The 23,644-nt window shown below is 45.6% G+C and overlaps 1 protein-coding gene across 1 annotated transcript in view; it reads right to left on the reverse strand.

Annotated features, from left to right (window-relative positions):
- Positions 1–19,799: 19,799 nt before the first annotated feature.
- ccdc92ba (coiled-coil domain containing 92Ba) overlaps positions 19,800–23,644 on the reverse strand; it is a 90,228-nt gene continuing 86,383 nt past the window's right edge. The window contains exon 4 of the mRNA XM_078224815.1: positions 19,800–22,235. Within this exon, the coding sequence (XP_078080941.1) occupies positions 21,496–22,235 (740 nt within the window). The 3' untranslated portion in view covers positions 19,800–21,495. The remainder of the gene's footprint in view (positions 22,236–23,644) is intronic.

The raw sequence follows: 23,644 nt of genomic DNA on the forward strand, positions 1-23,644 counted from the left end.
CATAATGGCATATGACCTTTCTTCTTTCCCTAGCTTACATTGATTGCACAACCAATGGATTATTTACCATTGTAATACCCCGAATTGCAACAGTACCCCCACTTGATCTTGGCTCTGTCTTCTTGTTGGACAACAGTTCTCAATGTGTGCCTGTAGTCAGGACAGCTGAATTTGTTATCTTCCGCTTTCCCCTTGATTCATGTGGGGCCACACAAATGGTAAGTTGTGGTTTTTTCATTTCCTTCTAAGATGAAGGATAGATTTCCAAAAAATAAATTTTCTCCCTTTTTTCTGTATAGATTGATGGATCAAACATCACTTACAAAGTAGATGTAATGGCCAGAAGGAAAACCCAAAGTGGACCTCGTGGCCATATAACCAGAGAGAGTACATTCAGGTGAGTGTCTGAACACGAGCAATTGTACTGGATCAAAACAAACCTAACTTGTTCCACTCTGTTAATTAACAGTTCAACTTGTTGACCAGAATTATCCAAACTAAATGTATACACTATCAGTAACCATGCCAAACCTTGTGATGACCTTCCCTCAGCAAATTTTGTATCCCAGAACTTTAACATGGGACTGAATACAATCTTTCATCAGGCTAGTTCTTGTGTCCTTGATGGACTAGTTTTCCTCCAGGTGCTCTGGTTTTCTCCCAGTCCAAAGATGTGCAGGTTAGGTGGATTGATCATGCTGAATTGCCCCTTGTCAGGGATTAGCAGGATAAATGTGGGGATAAGGCCTGGTGGGAATGTTAGTGCAGGAGGGCATTTGAGCCTGCACCAAGGATTCCATGGACTTTAACTCTTGCTTTGCTGCCATGTCCTCGATGGACCCATTATTCCCCTCCCCTGAAGGCAAATATCTTTGCTATTTGAGTTACCTACTTTAAACTGTCATTGCCAAGTAACATGCCTTGCTACATTGTAACACCCAACTGGGTTCATGACCAGCTTCCATCACATTTTCATGTAATGGAAAGGCTTCAACTTGGCTCCATCTAAGATCAACTAGCCATGCCCAATATCAGTTTTCAATCAAATCACTTGACCCTATGAGTGCACCCTTTTGTCTCCAATTTCTGGTGGTTTTGCATTGTTGAAATATTCTGTAGGACATCAGTTAACACTATTGCTTTCCTAGGTTGCAAGTGATATGCCATTTGACTGGTATTAGGGACCTTCCTTTGATGCTTGTGGTGAATACTCCCTCACCCCTGCCTTTCATAGTGATGGATGGTGTCCTCAGAATGGAAATGAGGATTGCAAAAGGTAATTCCAACTTCTTTTAGTCTGAAGACTACAAGGCCTGTACACTCTTTGCTGACCTAATTTCCTCCCACAGATGAGTCCTACAGTACTTGGTTTGTTGATGAAGACTACCCTCTAGTGAGAGTGCTCAGGGAGCCAGTGTATGTAGAAGTTCACCTGCTCCACCGAGCTGATGCCAGTATTGCACTTGTGCTGAATAACTGCTGGGCAACACAAACACTGGACCCTGAGCATGGCAGAAAATGGAGCATCATTGTCAATGGGCAAGTATTCCCACTTTCTTGCATTCCTCACTACTTTTGAGTTGATTTTGAGATGCAGAAGGTCCTCAGGCTAGGTTTGAAAATAGCTATTTGTAATCAGATGCACTAAACTTTCCTGCACCTTGTACAATAGAATCAAGATGAACTACATGTGATGCCATTCCTCATGGGTTACTTGGGTGACATTTGCCGCAATGCAAGTCTTGAATTGATAAAGCAAAAAGGCTCACCCCAATTTCTTAAACAAATTAAACTTAAAAGCTAACTCTGCCACAGAATCTGAGCAAGTGAGTTTGACAATGGAAATCTGACCTTGGGTGGATATTTCCAGTCTTGCCCAAGCAAGGCCACAAAATCCTGCCCAAAGTGACTGGCAATTCTAGGACCGTTCTCAATGGGAAATGCAGATTGGCTCTTGGCTTTAAGGCAATTTACTGCAATGAAACCTGCAGCTCTAACTCCCACCCCACCCCAATCCATACTAGAATTCTTGTGATCTGCAATAATTGTCTGAAGTTGAATCCAGAGATCCATTTCTAAACATGCCCTTCTCCATTCCAACACCAGGCCATAATCAAATCTTTAACAGTGGAGCAAGCTCTGTCTGAAAAAATAATGCTGGAAAAATCCTCAGCAGGTCTGACTGTATCTTGAGAGCAGAACCAACATTTTATTCCTTGTGCAATGCCACAAAATATCTGTAGCTTTTTAAGGTGCTTTTGGAATATTGTAAAAGGAGTTTATCTTCTTGCACCCGTCACATTTTTGCAGCTTGTATCAAAGGAGCATTGGTTTATTTTCTCCAGATTAAACCTCAAACTCTTTCTTTCTGTTATCCAGCTGCCCATATTATAGGGATAACTACTTGACCCAGCTGCATACTATTGATGCAACTTCCAACCTGCTGTTCCCAACACATCACAAGCGATTTGAAGTGAAGACCTTCACATTCTGGAGCCGACACATCCAAACACTGCTGAGTGGAGAGGTTGGACACATTTTTTTAAATACTTGTATTATTCTGCCTTGATTTGATGCTTAAAGAATTCTTTCTTCTTTTTTAGGTTTACTTTCATTGCAGTGCAGCTGTGTGCCTTGTGTCTGAAATAGAAAAATGTACCACCACTTGTGATGCTGGAAAAAGTAAGACAATTAAAATTCTGGTTAAGTTTCTGACTGTTCAGATTCTCTGAATAAAAGTGTATTTTCTTTGCCAGGGATAGGCAGAAGTTTGGACTTTAACACTTCCACTGAAGCCTTGCCTGAAACTCATCAGGGGCTGGTAACACTAGAGAGACCCATACTCTTCACCCTTTCAGAAGGAAAAGTTGCCAAGTCCTCTCTGGTAAAAGGTATGAAACTTTCTCATTCACACAACCATAATTTAAGAATTCAACATGAAGGCTTGGCACTTGTGTAATCTTGTATGGAACCATGACTGCAGATCATTTTAAACCTACTTTAAGTTGGATGTTTATTTCATGAATACTTCAATCTACTTCTCTATAGATGAGTAGGCAGCCTGCTGGTGGCAATGACTAGCATTGCTGCCTTCCAGGTTCAATTCCAGCCTTGGATGGAGTTTGCACATTCTCCTATGTCTGTGGGTTTCCTCACCAGTCCAAAGATGTACAGGTTGGATGGATTGGCCATGCTAAATTGCCCCTTGGTGTCGGAGGTTACAGGACCAGGGGATTGTTGGTGTAGGCTTCATGGCTGGCTGCTTTCTGCACCATATAGGGATTCTATGAAACCAGTTGAACCATAAGTTAACTTCTGCTGTAAATCCCCAAGTTGCCAACCAATTCTTAGCACTAGGGTGACATTCCTGAACATGTTATGAAGGTGCATAACTGCAGTACAGAGGTACTAAAGATGAACTTGATGCTGCTGTGCTCTACTGAATTCTGGAGTGAATGGGACTTTTCACTTTAATTTTTTTACTTGCTAGATTTAATGCCCTGAGTATAAGAGCATTTTTATACCCATCCTAATGGCCCAGAACCAAGCTTTTCATAGCCATTTTCTAAAAGCACTAAATGGTAGTTTTGGTTTCATTCAGATTTATTGAGCTTGTCCCACTTTAGGATTTATCCACTAGAACATTAGCCTAGTGACTATCATTGCCTCCATGTTGAATTGTTTGGAAGGAGTTGACATGGAGTCGAGATGAAAGTAGAAGCTGCTAGTGTGGTGAATGGATGGATATGAGCTGCCTAAATGCTAGGTGGCTTTTTAATTTTACTCCCTTGGTTACAAAGCTAATGCAGTGGACAGGCAGTCCTTGGTCCCAAAAGAAAATTCAAATTGAATCCAGTTCATTGTCCCCACGTGACATACTAGATTCCAGCTGAAGGATGAGACATTGCACCCCATCTTGGGGCTTGATCTGATCTCACTTGGGGGTGAGAGCATCAAACATACTGCTTGTGCCCATTGATTTTTACATCTGTTAAATCTCTTCACAGAAAATGAGGCTGATGGTGTCCTCCTTGCGGCAGCAGTGACCTCCCTTGTGTTGGCTGTGATCTGTGGATTAGCTCTATACTGGAACTGTAAACGAATGCACATGTCTTGAACTTTTCTGAAATTGCATTGTATTTGTCCAATATATGCAGGATGTAATTGTATAATTGCTAGTTGGAGCACCTACCAGTGGGAAGTATTTTTTTGTACAGTCTTGCAGCATCAAATGGATCTTTAAACAGGGTTCCAGGTGCTTATGAATCAAGTCTTATGGACAGTAACAGCAAATTGACTGGTTAGTACTTCTGGAGGCTTTCAACTATGATTGTAAATGTGACTTTGTAATTTAAATAGTTTGTTCTTCTTTGTATTTGGACAATACATAACAGAAATAAAACTAAATCCTATTAAACTTTGAACTTTCTCTCCTTGCTGTTTTAGTGCAATATAGTTTGCCACTTGACTTTTGAAATGTGACACTTGGCCAGAGAAGGCTTGTATCTTCGCCTGACTTTTCACATCTTTACTAAATATTCAGTACCACATGCAAGGCTTTCAGTTACCTTTTTCCTGAATCTTGTGACATTAGTGCTGGCAATATTAAACACCAGAGGGTGCAATTTCCCATCTGTTAGCCTTCCCACTTGCTGTATATAGTGCTGGAGACATTGGCTCTAGCACATGACAAGTCTTGCCTTAATACAATATTTTTGCAACATAAGCCTAGCTTATGCACCAAATCCAAGTTCTTGAGGATATTTTGTATTGCTGAAGGTTAGTCATAGGATTGGGAGAAGGGTAGTTGCTTATTCCTCCACTTCAACTTGGCATTTTTGACTTGGCCTGTGACATGGTGTCAATAGGAGTCAATTTGAGAATCTGGCACTAGGAGTCTCATTCTTGAATGATTTGGGTCTAGTTAACTTATTCTGATACTAGATACCATGTCTTGGTAATTAAGTAGCAGTTAAAGTTTTTGCCTTGAATAGGAGGAATAAAGGATTATCAGGAATGATACATACTATCCCTGATACAAATGAGGTAATTTGGAATATACTTTGATCTGATTTGGACTTTATCTGCCAGCAAATGGAAATTAGGAAGACAAAAGGGGAGATGAAGCCAGTGTCTTTGGAGCTTGCAACTGGAATAGTTTAAATATTGAATCTGATTTTTCAAATGCCATCCACTTTTGTAATGGGTTGATATTTTTAAACACAGGCTCTTCAGTGAGCTGGTGAACTGAGTTAAGCTGTTATGACCAGGGTTTACTTGGCACTGTAGCTATGTCACTATTCTCCCACATGGTGGAGTCTGAAATCAGCCATTAAACACTTTTTTTTACATCAGTCTATTGCATGAAATCATTGGCCCTTGGGTAATGCAATCAGCTGTCAACCAGCTCTTTTGGGAACTTTAAATTGGTCCCACCCTCTTGCCAAAAGCCAATAACTAAATCTGCTTCCATTGCTATTTGAACAGGAAATGCCACAAATCTATATTAGACAATGTGACGATCTGATTTTTAGAAGGTATTGATTACAGCAGAGATTTGGTACAGAATGTCCATTTATCATCCACCCCCCTTGTGACTGTTTATGGCCCAATTAGTCTCCCTGATATTTAAATTCTGAAAATAAAACTTTTTTGCAAAAATAGGTAATTGGTCCAACAGACTAGAATTGGCTAACTTGCTCTGGGATGGGGAGGGACACCTAAGAACTTCAGGAATTGAACCGGGGTCCCTGGCACTGGGGCAGCAGTGCTAACCACTGCTACCATGCTGCTCTAGCTGACAAGGTAAAGCTTGCACCTCATCTTGGGCTTGATCCTGGCAAAACTACATTTTTAAAAGAATTTCAAGATCACTTCCAAGGCTTACCAGGCATTCCTTGTGGATTGAAGTATCTTGTGTCCAGGAAGAACAAAGATGTTGTCATATATTCCATTTCGTGTCAGATCAGGAGGCCAATGAAGCCCCTCAACACCTTCATGGTAAAAAAACATAGGTTTTGCCTTTTTCAAACATGAAAGATTTGGGGTGATGGAAGCCACAGATGAGTGAATCCAACTGCTCAGTGGGATTACCACAATCTTGTTTGGACCATGACTCAGCATGTCATGAGCTGCATCTCTTTTCTCCACAGTTGGGCAGCAGAGTGGTTAGCACTGCAGCCTCACTGCCAGCAACCTGGGTTCAATTCCCAGCTTGGGTCTCTGTCTGTGTGTGGGTTTCCTCCCACAGTCCAAAGATGTGTGGGTTAGGTTGATTGGCTATGCTAAATTGGCCCTTGGTGTCAGGACTAGCTAGGATAAATGATTGGGCTCATGGGGATGGGGCCTGGGTGGGATTGTCGGTGTAGGCTCAATGGGTCAAATGGCCTACTTCTGATTCTATGATTTGAGAGGTTACATATGGCAGCCATCTTTGTACCTTGCTAACAGAAGTTCAGACTGACCTTTGAGAGCAATGCCTTCAGAGACTTCAAGACTGATTTTCCCTCAGTCCTGCAAAGATCCATCCACTACTGGCCTGGCTGAGTGATATTAGTATATACCTGCAATATCTTGCAAGAGAAACCGGGACACTTTCCACTAATCTGTTCCACTAAATTCCGGCTGAGTTCTCAACTTCTAGCAGATCTACTGCAAGAGCCTTCACGGAGAAATTTCTGCTTCTTCCAGCTGTGATGAACCCCAAAGAAAGGAAAACCATACCTTATGATTGGAGTTTGTGGCTGCAAACCTCTGTTCCCAATGAGATTGGCAGCTGCTTCCATTTTATCGGAGCCGTTGTCTTTCAGCGTCCTGCATTGTTACTGCAGCAGCATAATTGTTTCTAGTGACTAGAATGTTGGATTTAATCTGAACTAATGCTGTTCTGCTGTTTCCCCCTGGGATTTTGCAGAGTGGGGCTTGATTGGGATGATTAGCAGGTATGGTCATGTGATGGGGAAACTGGGTTTTCACAGAATAATCAAGTTTAGATGCTGCTTTTTGAGTTGAGAGAGAGCAGTGTCTCTCTTTTCCCCTTTCTGAAGTTGGAGACTGATCTGCCAAGTGATAAGTTTCTTTCTTGGAGATTCTGCTGTATGAGGATGGATCTTTCTCAGAGTTGCTGTCTGGATCTCTGTCCAGAAGGACCTGGGTTCGATTCCCGGCTTGGGTCATTGTCTGTCTGTGGAGTTTGCACGTTTTCCCTGTGTCTGCGTGGGTTTCCTCTGGGTGCTCCGGTTTCCTCCCACACTCCAAAGATGTGCAGGTTAAATTGATTGGCCATGCTAAATTGCCCCTTAGTGTCACAGGATGCATAGGTTAGAGGGATTAGCGGGGTAAATATGTGGGGTTCTGGGGATAGGGCCTGGGTGGGATTGTGGTCAGTGCAGACCCGATGGGCTGAATGGCCTCCTTCTGCACTGTAGGGATTCTATGAAGGTAAAAAAGCTGAAAATCCAGCATCACGTGATCATTGTTTTTGTGCTAATTCTGAAGGGTGTATGTCTGAGGTATTGCTTTAAATTGGAACAACAGAGGTAGTTAAGGATCATACTTTGCCATGTCTAAGTATTTTAATTGCTAAAAGTTATGCTGATTCTTTTTGTCATATTCTGTGTTTAAGAAGCGTTATCAAAACAAACTTTATGTGCTACTTGCATCATAGCTGGAGCAAAACACCTTATGCTCACCCTAATGCCAAAATCATAGAATCCTACAGTGCAGAAGGAGGCCATTCGGCCCGTCAAGTCTGCAATGGCCATAATCCCATGCATTTACCCTAGTTAGTCCCCTGGGCACTAAGGGCCAATTTACCATAGTCAATCAGCCTAACCACATCTTTGGCGTGTGGGAGGAAACCGGAGCACCCAGAGGAAACCCACACAGACATGGGGAGAACGTGCGAGCACCACACAGACTGACCCAAGCTGGGAATTGAACCTGGGTCCCTGGCGCTGTGAGGCAGCAGTGCTAATCATTGTCCCACCATGCCGCCCAGTTGAGGTCTGGGCTAAATGCATAATATACCTTGGAGTTTCAGGTCTGGGCTTTAACCCAGTACATTTGCCGGCCAGACACCAATGTGTGGATTTTTTTGTCTTCAGGCCTGGAACCGGCCCTATGCACACGTGCAGTCCATTTTTGTTTCCCATTTTCCAATTGGGGGCCAGCTATGTACCTGCAAAGAACAAAAGTGAACGAGTGTGAAAAGGTCAGGTGACCTGGAAGTGGTTATCATTCCAAAATGAGTGTCCAAGGGAGTAGGACATTGGAGGGCAACTGGGAGCATGCCCTGAAACAGAGGACAGTCCTGAACAAGCGAGTGGGACAGCAAGTGGTCCCAAGGGGACAGCCAAGGTAAAGGGACAAGGTCAGGGATCTGGAAGAGGTCGCGTTGTTTAAAGCTAAAGGTAGGGAGCAGGCAAACGGACTCCAAATCAAAGAGACAGAGCTCCGGGGAGCACATATTAAGCAGAGTGGGCTTGAGAAACCACTGCGCCACTGTGGGGCAGCATGGTAGCACGGTGGTTAGCACTGCTGCCTCACAGCGCCAGGGACCCGGGTTCGATTCCCGGCTTAGGTCACTGTCTGTGCAGAGTTTGCACGTTCTCCCCATGTCTGCGTGGGTTTCCTCCCAGTGCTCCTGTTTCCTCCCACAGTCCAAAGGATGGGTGGATTGGCCATGCTAAATTGACCCTTTAGTATCAGGGGGATTAGCTAGGGTAAATGCATGGGATTATGGGGATAGGGCCTGGGTGGGATTGTGGTGGGTGCAGACTCGATGGGCCAAATGGCCGCCTTCTGTCATAGGATTCTATGAAAAGTCAAGAGGTCTGAGGATGCAGCCGAATGTTGATAACTCCTTACTGCGGGCTTTTGGTGCAGTGGTTTTCTGCTTGGCACAGCCGAATATGAGAGCGTGTGCGGAAGATGAAGCTTAGGTGTGTGCAGAGATCCAGGGGACAGGAACGACAGAAGGCGAGACTGAAACCCTAGCAGTGGATCCTTGTTCAAGACATCTGAGTGACAGCATCGTTTGGAGGAGAATTCCGGGGCAACTTTGGGCTTGGAGATTGGAAACCCTTATGAGAAAGATAGAATTTCAATGAGTTGGTTGGCTCACAATATAACATGCCTCTGGGGGTGGGGTTGATAAGAAATCGATAGAATCTGCTTTGGTAGCATCTGTCACTTGGTTTTGGGTGTGGTGTGTTCAAACACTTAGTTCATAAGTTCCTATGATATAGAAGCAGAATTAGGCCATTCAGCCCATTGAGTACGCTCCGCCATTCGATCATGGCTGATATGCTCCTCATCCCCATTTTCCTGCCTTCTCCCCGTAACCCTTCAACCCCATTACCAATTAAAAAGTTGTCTAACTCCTTAAATGTACTCACTCTCCCAGCATCCACCGCACTTTGGGGTAGCAAATTCCACAGATTCACAACCCTTTGGAAGTAGTAGTTTCTCCTCAACTCTGTTTTAAATTTGCTGCCCCTTATCCTAAGAATACGACCTCTTGTCCTAGAATGTCCCACAAGAGGAAGCATCCGCTCCACATCTACTTTATCCATACCTATTATCATCTTGTAAACCTCAATCTGATCTCCCCTCATACTCTCTGGAATTAAGAAGAATCGGCCTAAACTGTTCAACCTCTCTTCATACGACAAACCCCTCATCTCTGGAGTCTCTGTTTTCCCAAGAGTTCATATGTACTGCATATTTACCGTGGATAGTAGAATACATGATTTTGTGGATTGTATTACCTTTACAAATTTATGTGTATCTGTAAAAGTATAATTGGGGGTGAAAGAATAGTGTGATTTGACTAATTTACTGATGTTTGCATTGAAATTCATCCAACATTTTGTCCAGTTTAATATTATCCATGTTTCTCATTGAATAAATGTTTTATTCTTTATGTTAAGAGTACATGATCAGACTCCTGTGAATGTGTTCAGTAACTGCCCTCCACAGTTTCTAAAAAAATAAAAGTTAGGATCTAGCAAATCAGTTTCCACTCTGGGATCTGACTTAAGAGTCAGAGTTTCACAGCACAAAGAGAGCCCATTCGGCCCATGTCTATACCATCCATCAAGCACCTATTTCTTCCAATCCCATTTTCCAGCGCTTGGTTAAAAGTAAAGTTTATTTATTTGTCACAAGTAGGCTTACATTAACACTGCAATGAAGTTACTGTGAAAATCCCCTAGTCCGCCACCTGTTCGGGTACACTGAGGGAGAATTTAGCATAGCCAATGCACCTAACCAGCATACCTTTTGGACTGTGGGAGGAAACCAGAGCACCCGGAGGAAACCCACGCAGACACAGGGAGAATGTGCAGACTCCACACATATGATGACCCAAGCTGGGAATTGAACCCAGGTCCCTGGTGCTGTGAGGCAACAGTGCTAGCCACCGTGCCACAGCCTTGTATGCTATTGTATTTCAAGTGCTCATCTAAATGCTTCTTAAATGTTGTGCATATGCCTGCTTCTATCACCCTGTCAAGCAACGAGTTCCAGATTCCTATCACCCTCTGGGTTAAAAGGTTTTGTCTCAAATCCCCCCTAATTGTTTTGTCCCTTACCTTAAATCTACAACCCCTAGTTACTGACCACTCTGCTAAGGGGAGAAGTTCCTTCCTATCTATGTCCCTCCCTAATTCTGCACACCTCAGTCAGGTTCCTCCCTCAGCCTTCTCTGTTCTAAGGAAAACAATACCAGTCTAACCAACCTCTCTCCACAGCTGGGACATTTGCCTTTATTAGCCAGGGCACAGAATATAGAGCAGGGAGTCTTAGAGGTTTACAGCATGGAAACAGGCCCTTTGGGCCAAGGTTATGATGGAGTTGTATAAAACACTCATTAGGCCACAGCTAGAATACTGTGTGCAGTTCTGGTCACCACACTACAGGAAGGGTGTGATTGCAGTAGAGAGAGGGTGCAGAGAAGATTCACCAAGATGTGGCCTGGGCTGGCATGTTTCAGCTATGAAGAGAGGTGGTTAGGCGAGTTGTCAGCAGTAACATCAGCTGGGATCATTACACAGCCAAAACATCAACTCGACTAAGAAACATCAGGCCCGTAATGAAATAGAAGCTGAGTTAAGTTCCATTTTAATAATTACTGTTTTACCTTCAACCATATCTAGTATTTGTGTGTGTGTGATCATGGGGTGAGACATTAATATCAGAATCACAGAATTGTTACGGTGCAGAAAGAGGCCATTCGGCCCATTGTGTCTGCACCAGCTCTCCAAAGGAGCATTATGACTTAGGGCAGTGGTATGGGACTTTCTCCTGCACTTTACTTCTACTCACATCATCTAATGCTTGTGTTTAATCTTCGGGGGCAGGTGGGTGTGAGGAATAAAGTGAAGCAGGAACTGCAATCATCCGGGCAGTCTCCTGATGGCTTCCCTCACCCTAAGACGTGGCACTCATTTCATCATGGGAAGGACAGAAGCTTAAATGAACCCAGGCTCTACTGGCTGCCAGTCTAACTTAGAGTGGTGGACAGACTATGGGCGGGATTTTCCAGCCGCACTTGCCACAAGACCTGAAAATCCATTCCAAGGGCAACGGACCTTTGAATGGTCTGTGTCCCACCCGCTATGATTCCCATGGTGGGCGAGACAGGAAAATTCCACCCTGGGTGCAGAGAAGATTTACAAGGATGTTGCCTGGATTGGTTGGCATGCCTTATGAGGATAGGCTGAGGGAGCTCGATCTTTTCTCCTTGGAGAGACGAAGGATGAGAGGTGACCTGATAGAGGTGTACAAGATGTTGAGAGGTATAGATCGGGTGGACTCTCAGAGGCTTTATCCCAGGGTGGAAATGGCTGCTACGAGAGGACACAGGTTTAAGGTGCTGGGGAGTAGGTACAGAAGAGATGTCAGGGGTAAGTTTTTCACTTGGTGGTGGGTGAGTGGAATCGGCTGCCGTCAGTGGTGGTGGAGGCAAACTCGATAGGGTCTTTTAAGAGACTTCTGGATGAGTACATGGGACTTAATAGGATTGAGGGTTATAGGTAAGCCTATATATAAGCCTAGGTAGGTAGGGACATGACCGGCGCAACTTGAGGGCTGAAGGGCTTGTTTGTGCTGTATTTTTTCTATGTTCTATATATATATATATATATATATATATATATATATACACACATATAAGTGTCTTCCTCGATCCAACAGCGTATAAAGGCCAATTCTCCCTCGGCACTATATATATATATATATATATATTCCCTCAGCACAATGTGTATATATATATTCCCTCGGCACTATGTATATTCCCTTGGCAATATATATATACTTATATACTCCCTCAGCACTATATATATTATCTAAGAAATGCTTTCTGTTGTTCTGGGTTTCCCTTTGGATCACAAAACAATAATTTTCCTTGAACCAAGGATGAGATATTTGACAACCTAAAGAAAGCAGTGAGGCAACAACTGATTACAGGCTTAAAAAAATCACAAACACTGACGTGCTTTATTCTCTACAATGTTACTTTATTGAAAGATTTCTATTTTTTGTGTGGTATTTTGATAGAATTGCCATTCCGGAGAAGCTGGGGGATTGCTAGCTACAGTCCGCAATGTAGGAGACAGCAGAGGAATGTGGAGACCACCCACACGTTACACAGGGGAGAGTGTGCGCAGTTAGCAAGGGGAACATGCCACTCTTACCCATCAGGGATGTTACAGGCGCCAGTAGTGAAGTGTCCAGCTTGCAACCCAAAACAGTAAATGTTAAGAAACGCACAGCAGCCGCTTAAAGGTAAAAGAGCAGCCGAATGCTATCATCAGGACCAGCATGGTTAGGTGACAATGGCTCCTTCACAGAATTATGTAACACTGGGGGTGGCACAGTGGTTAGCACTGCTGCCTCGCAGCTCCAGGGACCTGGGTTCGATTCCCGGCTTGGGTCACTGTCTGTGTGGGGTTTGCACATTCTCCCCGTGTCTGCATGGGTTTCCTCCGGGTGCTCCAGTTTCCTCCCACACTCCAAAGATGTGCGGGTAAGGTTGATTTGGTCATGCCAAATTGACTATTAGTGTCAGGGGGATTAGCAGGGTAAATATGTGGGGTTACGGGGATAGGGCCTGGGTGGGATTGTTGTAGGTGCAGGCTCCATGGGCCATGTGAGTGGTTATATTATGTCACCCAATTCTTCGCTCGTCTGACCAATTTTCTTTTTGTTGAAACATGTAGAAAACAATGGTGATGTTAAAGGGCCACCCTATGTTTCAGTATTTGTCAAGGCGTTAGAATCGGAGAATCCCTACAGTGCAGAAGGAGGCAGTTCGGCCCATCGAGCCTGCACTGACAACAATCCCACCCATGCCCTAACCCCCTGTAATCCCCCTGACACTAAGGAGCAATTTAACCTGGCCAATCAACCTAACCTGCACATCTTTGGACTGTGGGAGGAAACCGGAGGACCCGGAGGAAACCCACGCAGACACGGGGAGAACGTGCAGACTCCGCACAGACGGACGGACACCTGAGGCCGAAATTGAACCCGGGTCCCTGGCGCTGGGAGGCAGCAGTGCTAACTGCTGTGGCACTTAGAACAAAATTTTTGCTGCTTCCCCTCTTTCAGCTGTTGAGAACGACACTTCCAAACAAACTGTTAACATGTTGAAATGTACAAAACTGAAAGGATAAAAATGAATAAAGCTTCAATTTAGTTTGGCAGAAACCTGATAAGCAGTATGGTGCTGATAAGGTGCAACAGACCAATAGACTGCACTGGGACAACCAGAGAGGGTATAGTTCCCAGGGTGCAGGTGTAAAGCCCACAGACAATAAACTTCCAACCTTAGCTGGGCTGTCAGAACCAGGTATTGTTGGGGGGGTGGGGGGTGGTTGTCCAGGAGAATTCCCCTGTCCCCTCCACAAAAAAGGGAAGGAAAGTGAGTTGGATAGTCACTTTTACACACTCTTCGTCTCAATCTGACAGTACTGTGTATGCTTGATCCCAGATTCTGTTAAACCTCCTCCATTTCTACAACCATCCAAAATCTCTCCCATTCTGCACCTCTTGGCGTTTCCCCGACCTTAATTGCTGCTCTGTTAGCTGCTGTATTTTCAGCTGCCAACTGCCTAAGCTTTGGAATTCCTTCCCTAAACAAAGAACAGCACGGCAGAGGAACGGGCCCTTCGGCCCACCAAGCCTGCGCTGGCACATGACGCCTTTCCATACTAAAGACCTTTTGCCTCTACGCGGTCCGTGTCCCTCTATTCCCTGCCTAAACCTCTCTACCTCACTCTTTCTTCCTTTAAGGTACTCCTTAAAGCCCTCCTCTTTGAGAAAGCAATTGATCATCGACCGTCATATGTGGCTCAGGGTTTAAATTCTGAGGCATCTTGGGATGTTTTACTACACTGAAGGCACTATCTAAATGCAGCCTGTCTCTATCGCAACGTGCTGCAAGGTTAACACAGAGAGGAAGAAAAACAAAAGAGTAAGTCATCGGAAAATAAATTTCCTTTCCCTTCAAATAATTTGCACCATTGTATTCCAAAACTCTTGAACCATCTCAGTGATAACAAAACCGAACAGTGGCTTTTTAAATACAGAATAGAATCCCTACAGTGCAGAAGGAGGCCATTCAGCCCATCAAAGTCTGCACTGACCACAATCCCACCCAGGCCCTATTCCCCTAACTCCACATTTTTACCCTGCTAATCCACCTGACACTAGGGTCAATTTATAGAGTCATAGAGGTTTACAGCATGGAAACAGGCCCTTCGGCCCAACTTGTCCATGCCGCCCTTTTTTTTTTAAAACCCCTAAGCTAATCCCAATTGCCCGCATTTGGCCCATATCCCTCTATACCCATCGTACCCATGTAACTATCTAAATGCTTTTTAAAAGACAAAATTGTACCCGCCTCTACTACTACCTCTGGCAGCTTGTTCCAGACACTCACCACCCTCTGTGTGAAAAATTGCCCCTCTGGACACTTTTGTATCTCTCCCCTCTCACCTTAAACCTATGCCCTCTAGTTTTAGGCCTCCTCTATCTTTGAGAAAAGATATTGACTATCTACCTTGTGTATGACCCTCATTATTTTATAGACCTCTATAAGGTCACTCCTCAGCCTCCTACGCTCCAGAGAGAAAAGTCCCAGTCTATTCAGCCTTTACTGATAACTTAATCCATCAAGTCCCGGTAGCATCCTTGTAAATCTTTTCTGCACCCTTTCTAGTTTAATAATATCCTTTCTATAATAGGGTGACCAGAATTGCACACAGTATTCCAAGTGTGGCCTTACCAATGTCTTCTACAACTTCAACAAGACGTCCCAACTCCTGTATTCAATGTTCTGACAATTTAGCATGGCCAATCAACCTAACCCGCACATCTTTGGACTGTGGGAGGAAACCGGAGCACCCGGAGAAAACCCACACGGATGCGGGGAGAATGTACAAATTCCACACAGACAGCGACCCGAGGCTGGAATTGAACCCGGGTCCCTGGTGCTGTGAGGCAGCAGTGCTAACCATGTACCCCAGTGAATTGTAATAATTTTGAACATGAGAAAACAAGGCAGTATGTGAGAGCAAGAAGTATCAAGATGAGGGTGGGGCCTGAGTGATTAACAAAATGGAGTCAAAACTAAAAGAGTTACATGAAGAGATTGAGAAAATCATAGAATCCCAGCAGCACAGAAGAGGCCATTCGGCCCATCGAGTCTGCACCAACTCTGCGACAGAGTATCTTATCAAGGTCCCCTCCCCAAAACCCAGTAACACATTTACCATGGCTAATCCATCTAACCTAAATATCTTGGGACACTAATGGTCAATTTAGCATGGCCAATCCACCTAACTTGGACTGTGGAAGGAAACTGGAGCACCCGGAGGAAACCCACGCAGACACAGGTAGAACGTGCAAACTCCACACAGACAGTCACCCAAAGCTGGAATTGAACCCGGGTCCCTGGCGCTGTGAGGCAGCAGTGCTAACCACTGTGCCACCCTCCAGATCGGACTCATCCTTCACACACAAAGGAAGTAAAAATATGCATAGAAAATAAGAGAAAACACGGAAACAGCGTGGATTTAGCAACAGTAACCTTGCCACGCTCTTTGAGTGGCTGGCTAACTTTACCCTTGTGATTTATCAAGCGAGTTGTATCAGCAATTCAATTAAGATCATCTCATTTCATTCCCAGGATTCTTTGCCTCACCATTTGCTGTTTGAGATTTGAAACAGGACACTTTTGGGAATTTAATTTAAGGTCTATTTTTGTAAATTGCCTTCACAGAAGACCCATTCTGCCAATCAGGCCAGGATACTACATGACAGCACAGTGCATTTAGAGTCAGATTTGCTTTCAATTGACTGGAGGTTACATATTCGAGATGTCAGGCCTAATACTCTCTGTAGTTTATTATAGAATTAGAGGTGATCTCGGTGAAACATTTAAAATTCTTAGAGGGTGCTTTCCCTGGCAGGTGAGCCTTGAGCTTTCGTGGGGGTTGCGGGGGGGGGGGGGGGGGGGGGGGGGGGGGTAGGGGGTCTCAGTCTCAGGATAAGGGGTCAGCCATTGAGGACTGAGCTGAGACGAAACTTATTCCCTCAGACGGCTGCCAATCTTTGAAATTCTCAACTCCGGAGGGTGCTACGGACGCTCAGTTGTTGAGATTGATGGATGGACTTTGGACACCAAGGGAATCGAGGGGCTGGAAAGAGTGGTTGAGGTAGAAGGTGAGCCTCAATCTTACTGGATGTCGGAGAAGGCTTGAGGGGGGGGGGCGGAGTTGGTGACCTACTCCAGAATGTACGCCACATTCTAATGCCTTCTTGCAGTCTTTGTGGGCCAAACTCGTACTCCAGAGCAAGGGTGAAGAGAAAAGGAGGATGTCAGAATGTGTCCCTGCTGAATTTCACAGTGAGACGGAAAGTTTACAATCTGCTTGTTTAAGAGCCGGGACTGCGCATCTGAAAGCTGGATGACTTGGAGGCAAGTGGCATGCCCAATCCCACCCCTCACCCTATCGACCTACATCACTGGAGTGTGTTGGCAGCAATGGGTGCTAACTGCACTGCCCAATGTCCTACTGAGTCAGGCAGCCTAGGAAGGTCTGAAACCAAACTGTTGGGTATCTCAGCAGCAAGGACGGATTGACGAATGGCCAGCGGTGGGAAACCCCTTTCGGCTCGGCTGCGATGTACCCCCCCCTATTGCGAAACCCATTCGAGGTTCACTGTCCAGGGACGCTTAGGAAAAGGAGCAGATCGAGGCTAGCGCTGTTGCAACAATCAGCATCTTTCAGAGAGGAAGGGGAGAAAGCGAGGAGCGGGAAAGGTAATGGAAGACTCCCGCACAGTAATGGCGTGAGACCTTCCCCAAACCTCCGGAGGTCTCTTCACACCACTAGCCTCCTTCCGTCCTTCTGAGAATTTTCCTTCGGCAATCAACAGAAAGTGATGTTAAAGATGAAGAGAGTGCCCTTGGCAACGGAGGGAAGAAAAGTCTTCAGTAAGGTCACATGGCATCAAATTCAATTGTAACTGCACAAACATTTCAAATATTGCAATTTATCCTTTTCAAACTTGCTGTAGGGATAAAACAATTAACTACTAGTCTGAACGGAAACGTTCTTATCGAGTAACTATGGAAATTCAATTTGCAGTGCATGTGATTATAGTATCAAAGCCAGCTTATACAAATAAGAATTTTGGTACGACAGTTTATATATACCTCGGTGATCATGGAAAACAAAATCTGCTGTTGGGCCCGATTTCAGAATTGCAAATGGGGAGGCTGTCCAGTTCGACTGTTTCGCATTGGGCCAATGATTTACTTATCCTCTGTTTCCACTCAGAGGTTTCCTCCCCAACCCTTCATGTTCTTCCCCAGAGGAAGATTACGCAAGTTTCTGCTGAGGGTTAATGCATTCCCGCCAGTGGTCAGGTTTTCAAGGTTAGTCAGTTAGGCAGCAATCGGAGAGTGTTAACCGGTGACTGTGGCAATCATCCAGAACTGATTAAACGGCCTTTTATTCACAGCTCCCCCCGGCTACGTCGCTCAATAGCAAATCGATGCAAAAACCGATGGACCTCTCTTGGTGTTGGTTCTCGGCCTTTTGGCTAAGATCAAGTGTCAGATCAAGCCCAAGATGGGGGTGCAATGCCTCATCCTGTCAGCTTAGATCTTCTTCGTCTCTCTTGTGGGGACCATGAATTGGATTCAATTGGATTTTGAATTTGGCTTTTGGAGCAAGGAAGGAATGGATTTGGGTTTTGCCCGATCCATTCTGAGCATTGGCTTTGTAAGGATGGTAATAGTGAGTTAGAGGCCACAAAGTTAGTGAGAGGTGTGGTTGCGGTGGGACAATGCATCATGTTGATAATGAGAAAACAAACTCTGTGCATCAGGTAATATGAGCTAATTGGGGTAATTGCTTAGCAGTGAAGTGCTTTCAGGACTCATTTAATCTTTCAAATCACCGTGGCTGTGCTGGAGAATGGTCTCACCCTGACTCAGAAGGGTCAGAGTTCAGGTCCCACCCCAGGAGTCCAAGCCCAAAACTGTGCAGCCTGACACTCCAGTACGGCACCAGGACAGTGTTGATGCTGGATGGGACATTAAACCAAGAGCTCATCTGCTCCCTCATTCGATCCCATGGCATTATTTTGAAGAGAATTTTGGGGCGACATGGTGGCACAGTGGTTAGCACTGCTGCCTCACAGCTCCAGGGTTCGATTCCCGGCTTGGGTCACTGTCTGTGTGGAGTTTGCACTTTCTCCCCGTGTCTGTGCTGGTTTTCTCCGGGTGCTCTAGTTTCCTCCCACAGTCCAAAGATGTGCAGGTTAGGTTGATTGGCCATGCTAAATTGTCCCTTAGTGTCCCGGGATGTGTAGGTTAGAGGGATTTAGCAAGGCTAAATGTGGGGTTGCGGGGATAAGACTTGGGTGGGATTGTGGTTGGTGCAGGCTCGATGGGCCGAATGGCCTCCTTCTGCACTGGAGGTTTTCTATAATTTCTACAAGAATTAACCCTGGTGTCCAGGCCAATATTTATCATTCGAGGGGAAAGATTAAAAGGAACCTGAGGGGCAGCTTTTACACTCAGAAGTTGGTGTGTATTTGGAATGAGCTGCCAGAGGAGGTGGTAGAGGTGGGTACGGTTACAACATTTAAAAGGCATTTGGACATGTACATGGATGGGTAAGATTTAGAGGGATATGGGCCAAACACAGGCAAATGGGACTAGTTCACTTTAGGAAACTTGATCAGCATGGATGAGTTAGGCCGAAGGGTCTGGTTCCGTGCTGCATATCGCTATGACTCTCTCTGTGTCACAAGCAATATTAAAAAGCAGATTATCTGGTCATAGTGTTGTTGGTGGGAGCTTGCTGTGCGTACATTAGCTGACATGTTTCCTACATGACAATGGCTTATCCTGAGGTCATGAATGACGCTATAGAAATGCAAGCTTTTCTTAAGGTAAACAGTGAGGTGTTGCTTTGTTTGGTTTTGAGAGTTTGTGAATGAATTGTACTATTAGCAAATCTTTTGCCAGTAGTAAGTTGGATTTATTCTAACAGCTTGGCTGGTGTTCATAAAGTGCTCCATGTTTGCCGCTAAGGGGGAACCTGTCCCTTTAAGGTAATAAGAACATAAGAACTAGGAGCAGGAGTAGGCCATCTGGCCCCTCGAGCCTGCTCTGCCATTCAATAAGATCATGGCTGATCTTTTCGTGAACTCAGCTCCACTTACCCACCCGCTCACCATAACCCTTAATTCCTTTACTGTTCAAAAATGTATCTATCCTTGCCTTCAAAACATTCAATGAGGTAGCCTTAACTGCTTCACTGGGCAGGGAATTCCACAGATTCACAACCCTTTGGGTGAAGAAGTTCCTCCTCAACTCAGTCCTAAATTCCCCTTAATTTGAGGCTATGCCCCCTAGTTCTGGTTTCACCTGCCAGTGGAAACAACCTCCTTCCTTCTATCTTATCTATTCCCTTCATAATCTTATATGTTTCTATAAGATCTCCCCTCATCCTTCTGAATCCCAATGAGCATAGCCCCAGTCTACTCAGTCTCTCCTCATATGCCAACCCTTTCAACTCTGGAATCAACCTAATGAATCTCCTCTGTACCCCCTCCAGTGCCAATATATCATTTCTCAAGTAAGGAGACCAAAACTGTACATAGTACTCCAGACACGTCTAAGATCCAAATATTGGTCAGTAACAGGAACCTAATCGCTATTTGTTGAGGATTAGAAAATGTTTGTACGTCACACTGTCTAGGTCTGGACCTAATGATTTTTTTAAACAATTGCTTTGCATCTGCAACAATATGTGGTGTCTCAATGGTTACGAAGGAACCGTGTCATAGATGTGAGGGTTTTATATCCAGCCTGTGATGCCACTCAAGGTCAATCAGAAGCTGTACTGCTTCATAAGAATGTAAACAATGTGTTGTTGGTAATATGTAGGCACCTGCCCCTTTAAGGTTTTAAAGCCTAACTGGTAGTCAGAGAGCGGCACCGGTGGCACAGTGGTTAGCATTGCTGCCTCACAACACCAGGGACCCGGGTTCGATTCCCGGCGTGGGTCACTGTCTGTGCGGAGTTTGCACGTTCTCCCCGTGTCTGCATGGGTTTCCTCCCACAGTCCAAAAGATGTGCTGGTTAGGTGCATTGGCCGTGCTAAATTCTCCCTCAGTGTACCCGAACAGGCGGCTGAGTGTGGCGACTGGGGGATTTTCACAATAACTTCATTGCAGTGTTAATTTAAGCCTACTTGAGACACGAATAATAATAAAGCTTTAAACAATGAGTCAGTTCATACAGAAGTCAGTTAAATAATGAAGATATTGTGAGTGTGGAATTTTCTGGTGCTGGAGTCTCTCTGGGTGCTTTATTGCTTTGTATGTTTTGTAAAAGTGTGTCGGAAGCTTACGTTAGGCTGCTATCTGCAGTGCGATGTGCAAGAGGTGTGCGCATGTTCCAGAGGATTTATAATATTAGAGGCAGATTTTCATTAAAATATTTGGATGAATGTAATATTCCCAATGATTTATTATTAAATTGAGTCACCCGCTAATTAAAAATTCTTCCTGACGATCTGGTTCCTGAGGTGAAGAAGAAAGCTCTGTGATACTTGCCAGTGCACTCCCTGCCTACCTTCACTGTAGATACTCTGCTTTTCCCAAGATGTGATTTAGGTAGATTCAGGCCCTGCTTGGGCCTACAGGTTAATGAAATGGGACCTCCCAGTTCTATATAGGCAGAGCTGGCTGTAGTTGAAGATAACTGGTCATTCATCCCATTGATGTCTACGGGGCTTTGCTCTGCGCAAAATAAGCTGCCGCCTTTGCCTGTACAGCCACTGCTTTGAAAATTCATGGCATGCAACATGCTTTGGGATGTCTCTGGTAGGAAAAGTGCTGCATCAATGCAAGTTATTTCTATTAACTGACCATTAACCTTGAAAACCCGGGAATAAAGTGGCCCTATTTCTGAGAACTTTCTCGCGCCTTTTGCAGATCCTCGCTGGTGCTTTCTTCGTCAGTGAGGGGAATCTCCGTCTCAGCGGGAGGTCCCAGAATGTTCAAACTCTTTGAGCTCCCCTCAGCCACAGTCCTGGGTGGCGGCGACGCAGCGGCATGGCCGCCACTCTCAAGTCCGCACTCCTGGCCCATGGGCGCGGCCAAGCGGCCCGCCTGGTTCTGCCTCTGGCCGTGGTGCCACCTTGCCCGTAGGAACAGCGCGGGGTCGGGCATGGGGTCCAGTTCGTCCTGTGCCACCTGTCGCCTTTGCTGAGCGGTGTTCCACCCCGTCGCTCTGTCGGTGCAGCTTTTGTTAGTCGTCCTGGAGTGGGCTTTGTGGCTCCTTCTCAGGGATATGGAGGTATAGACCGGAGACGTAGGGATGGCTTTCTCAGAAGGCTTGTCCGAAGGCCGGTTACCTTGCCTGGAGTTGCTCAGCTTCTGCTTGACGCTGTGCAGCTGGAATGAGAGTTGGGCCGCAGTCTCAGACTGCTTCTGCAGTTCACTGTTCAGGAGGGCCATCCGGTGACTCCGCCTCTTGAGTTCCTCCAGGAACAGCCTCTCCCTCCTCCGGAGGCTGTCCTCCAGCGCGGTTATCAGGGCCTCCTTGTGGCAGAGTTCTTTCCTCAGCGCTGCGTTTTGCCGCTCCTTCTCTCGGATCTGTGCCTCGAGGGGGGCACAGTCCGGCTGTTGCCCACAATCGTCTGAAAAAGGGAATGAGAGACAGAGAGTCAATCGGAAACTCTAAATACTTGCAACCGGCTCCTTCCAGGAAACTGGTTTAAGCCACATTATTCCCCCTCCCCCGGCTCTATCTCCAGTTCTCCCATCACTTACAGCGGGAAAATCCATCATTGTTTAGCAGGCTATGTTCCTTTGTAGGAACACAGAATCTACAGAGCAGAAGTAGACTATTCGGCCCATCGAGCCTGCACCGACAACAATCCCAACCCAGGTCCAAACCCCTTAACCCTACATATTTACCCTCCTAGTGCCCCTGACACTAAGGGGCAATTTAGAATCATAGAATCCCTATAGTGCAGAAGGAGGCCATTCAGCCCATCTAGCCTGCACTGACAACAATTCCTCCTCGGCCCTATCCCCTTAACCCCACGTATTTACACTGCTAGTCCCCCTGACACTAAGGGGCAATTTATCACGGCCATTCCACCCGGGTTACGCACATCTTTGGAGTGTGGGAGGAAACCGGAGCACCCGGAGGAAACCCACGCAGACACGGGGAGAACAAAGAACAAAGAACAATACAGCACAGGAACAGGCCCTTCGGCCCTCCAAGCCCGCGCTGCTCCCCGGTCCAGGATTGAATCCTGAATCCAGGATCCCCACCCAATTTTCCAGCCTATCTACATACCAATATCCTATCCACCGAGCTGTCCCTCACAGCTACGATGCTTTGTTCATCACAACCTGAATGTGCAAACTCCACACGGACAGTCACCCGAGGTCAGAATATAACCCAGGTCCCTGGCGCTGTGAAGCAGCAGTGCTGACCACTGTGCCGCCATGAATGGTGAACCAGCAAAAGACTTGAGGAACCTCATTGTTCGACATGAACACTTTACGACCTCCCAGACTCAACACTGAGTTCAACAACTTTAATATGTCCTCCATTTGTTTCCTCTTCCTTCACAGGTTCTGTTCTGGTTCCCGATCTCTCGTGTCTCCATCTTTGCTCTCTAAAATTAAAGTTCATTTATTAGTCACAAGTAAGGCTTACATTAACACTGCAATGACGTTACTGTGAAATTCCTTTAGTCGCCACACTCCGGCGCCTGTTCAGGTCAATGCACCTAACCAGCACGTCTTTCCGAATGTGGGAGGAAACGGAGCACCCGGAGGAAGCCCACGCAGACACGAGGAGAATGTGCAAACTCTGCACAGACTGTGAGCCAAGCTGGGAATTGAACCCAGGTCCCTGGCGCTGTGAGGCAGCAGTGCTGACCACTGTGCTACCGTGCCGTCCCATGGCAGCTGTTCATGATTCTGACATTCATCTAGACACAATCAGGTGGCACAGTCATTAGCACTGCCGCCTCACAGCGCCAGGGACCCGGGTTCGATTCTGGCCTCGGGTCACTGTCTGTGTGGAGTT

This window comes from Mustelus asterias, chromosome 12 (assembly GCF_964213995.1).
Source record: "Mustelus asterias chromosome 12, sMusAst1.hap1.1, whole genome shotgun sequence".
NCBI lineage: Eukaryota > Metazoa > Chordata > Chondrichthyes > Carcharhiniformes > Triakidae > Mustelus > Mustelus asterias.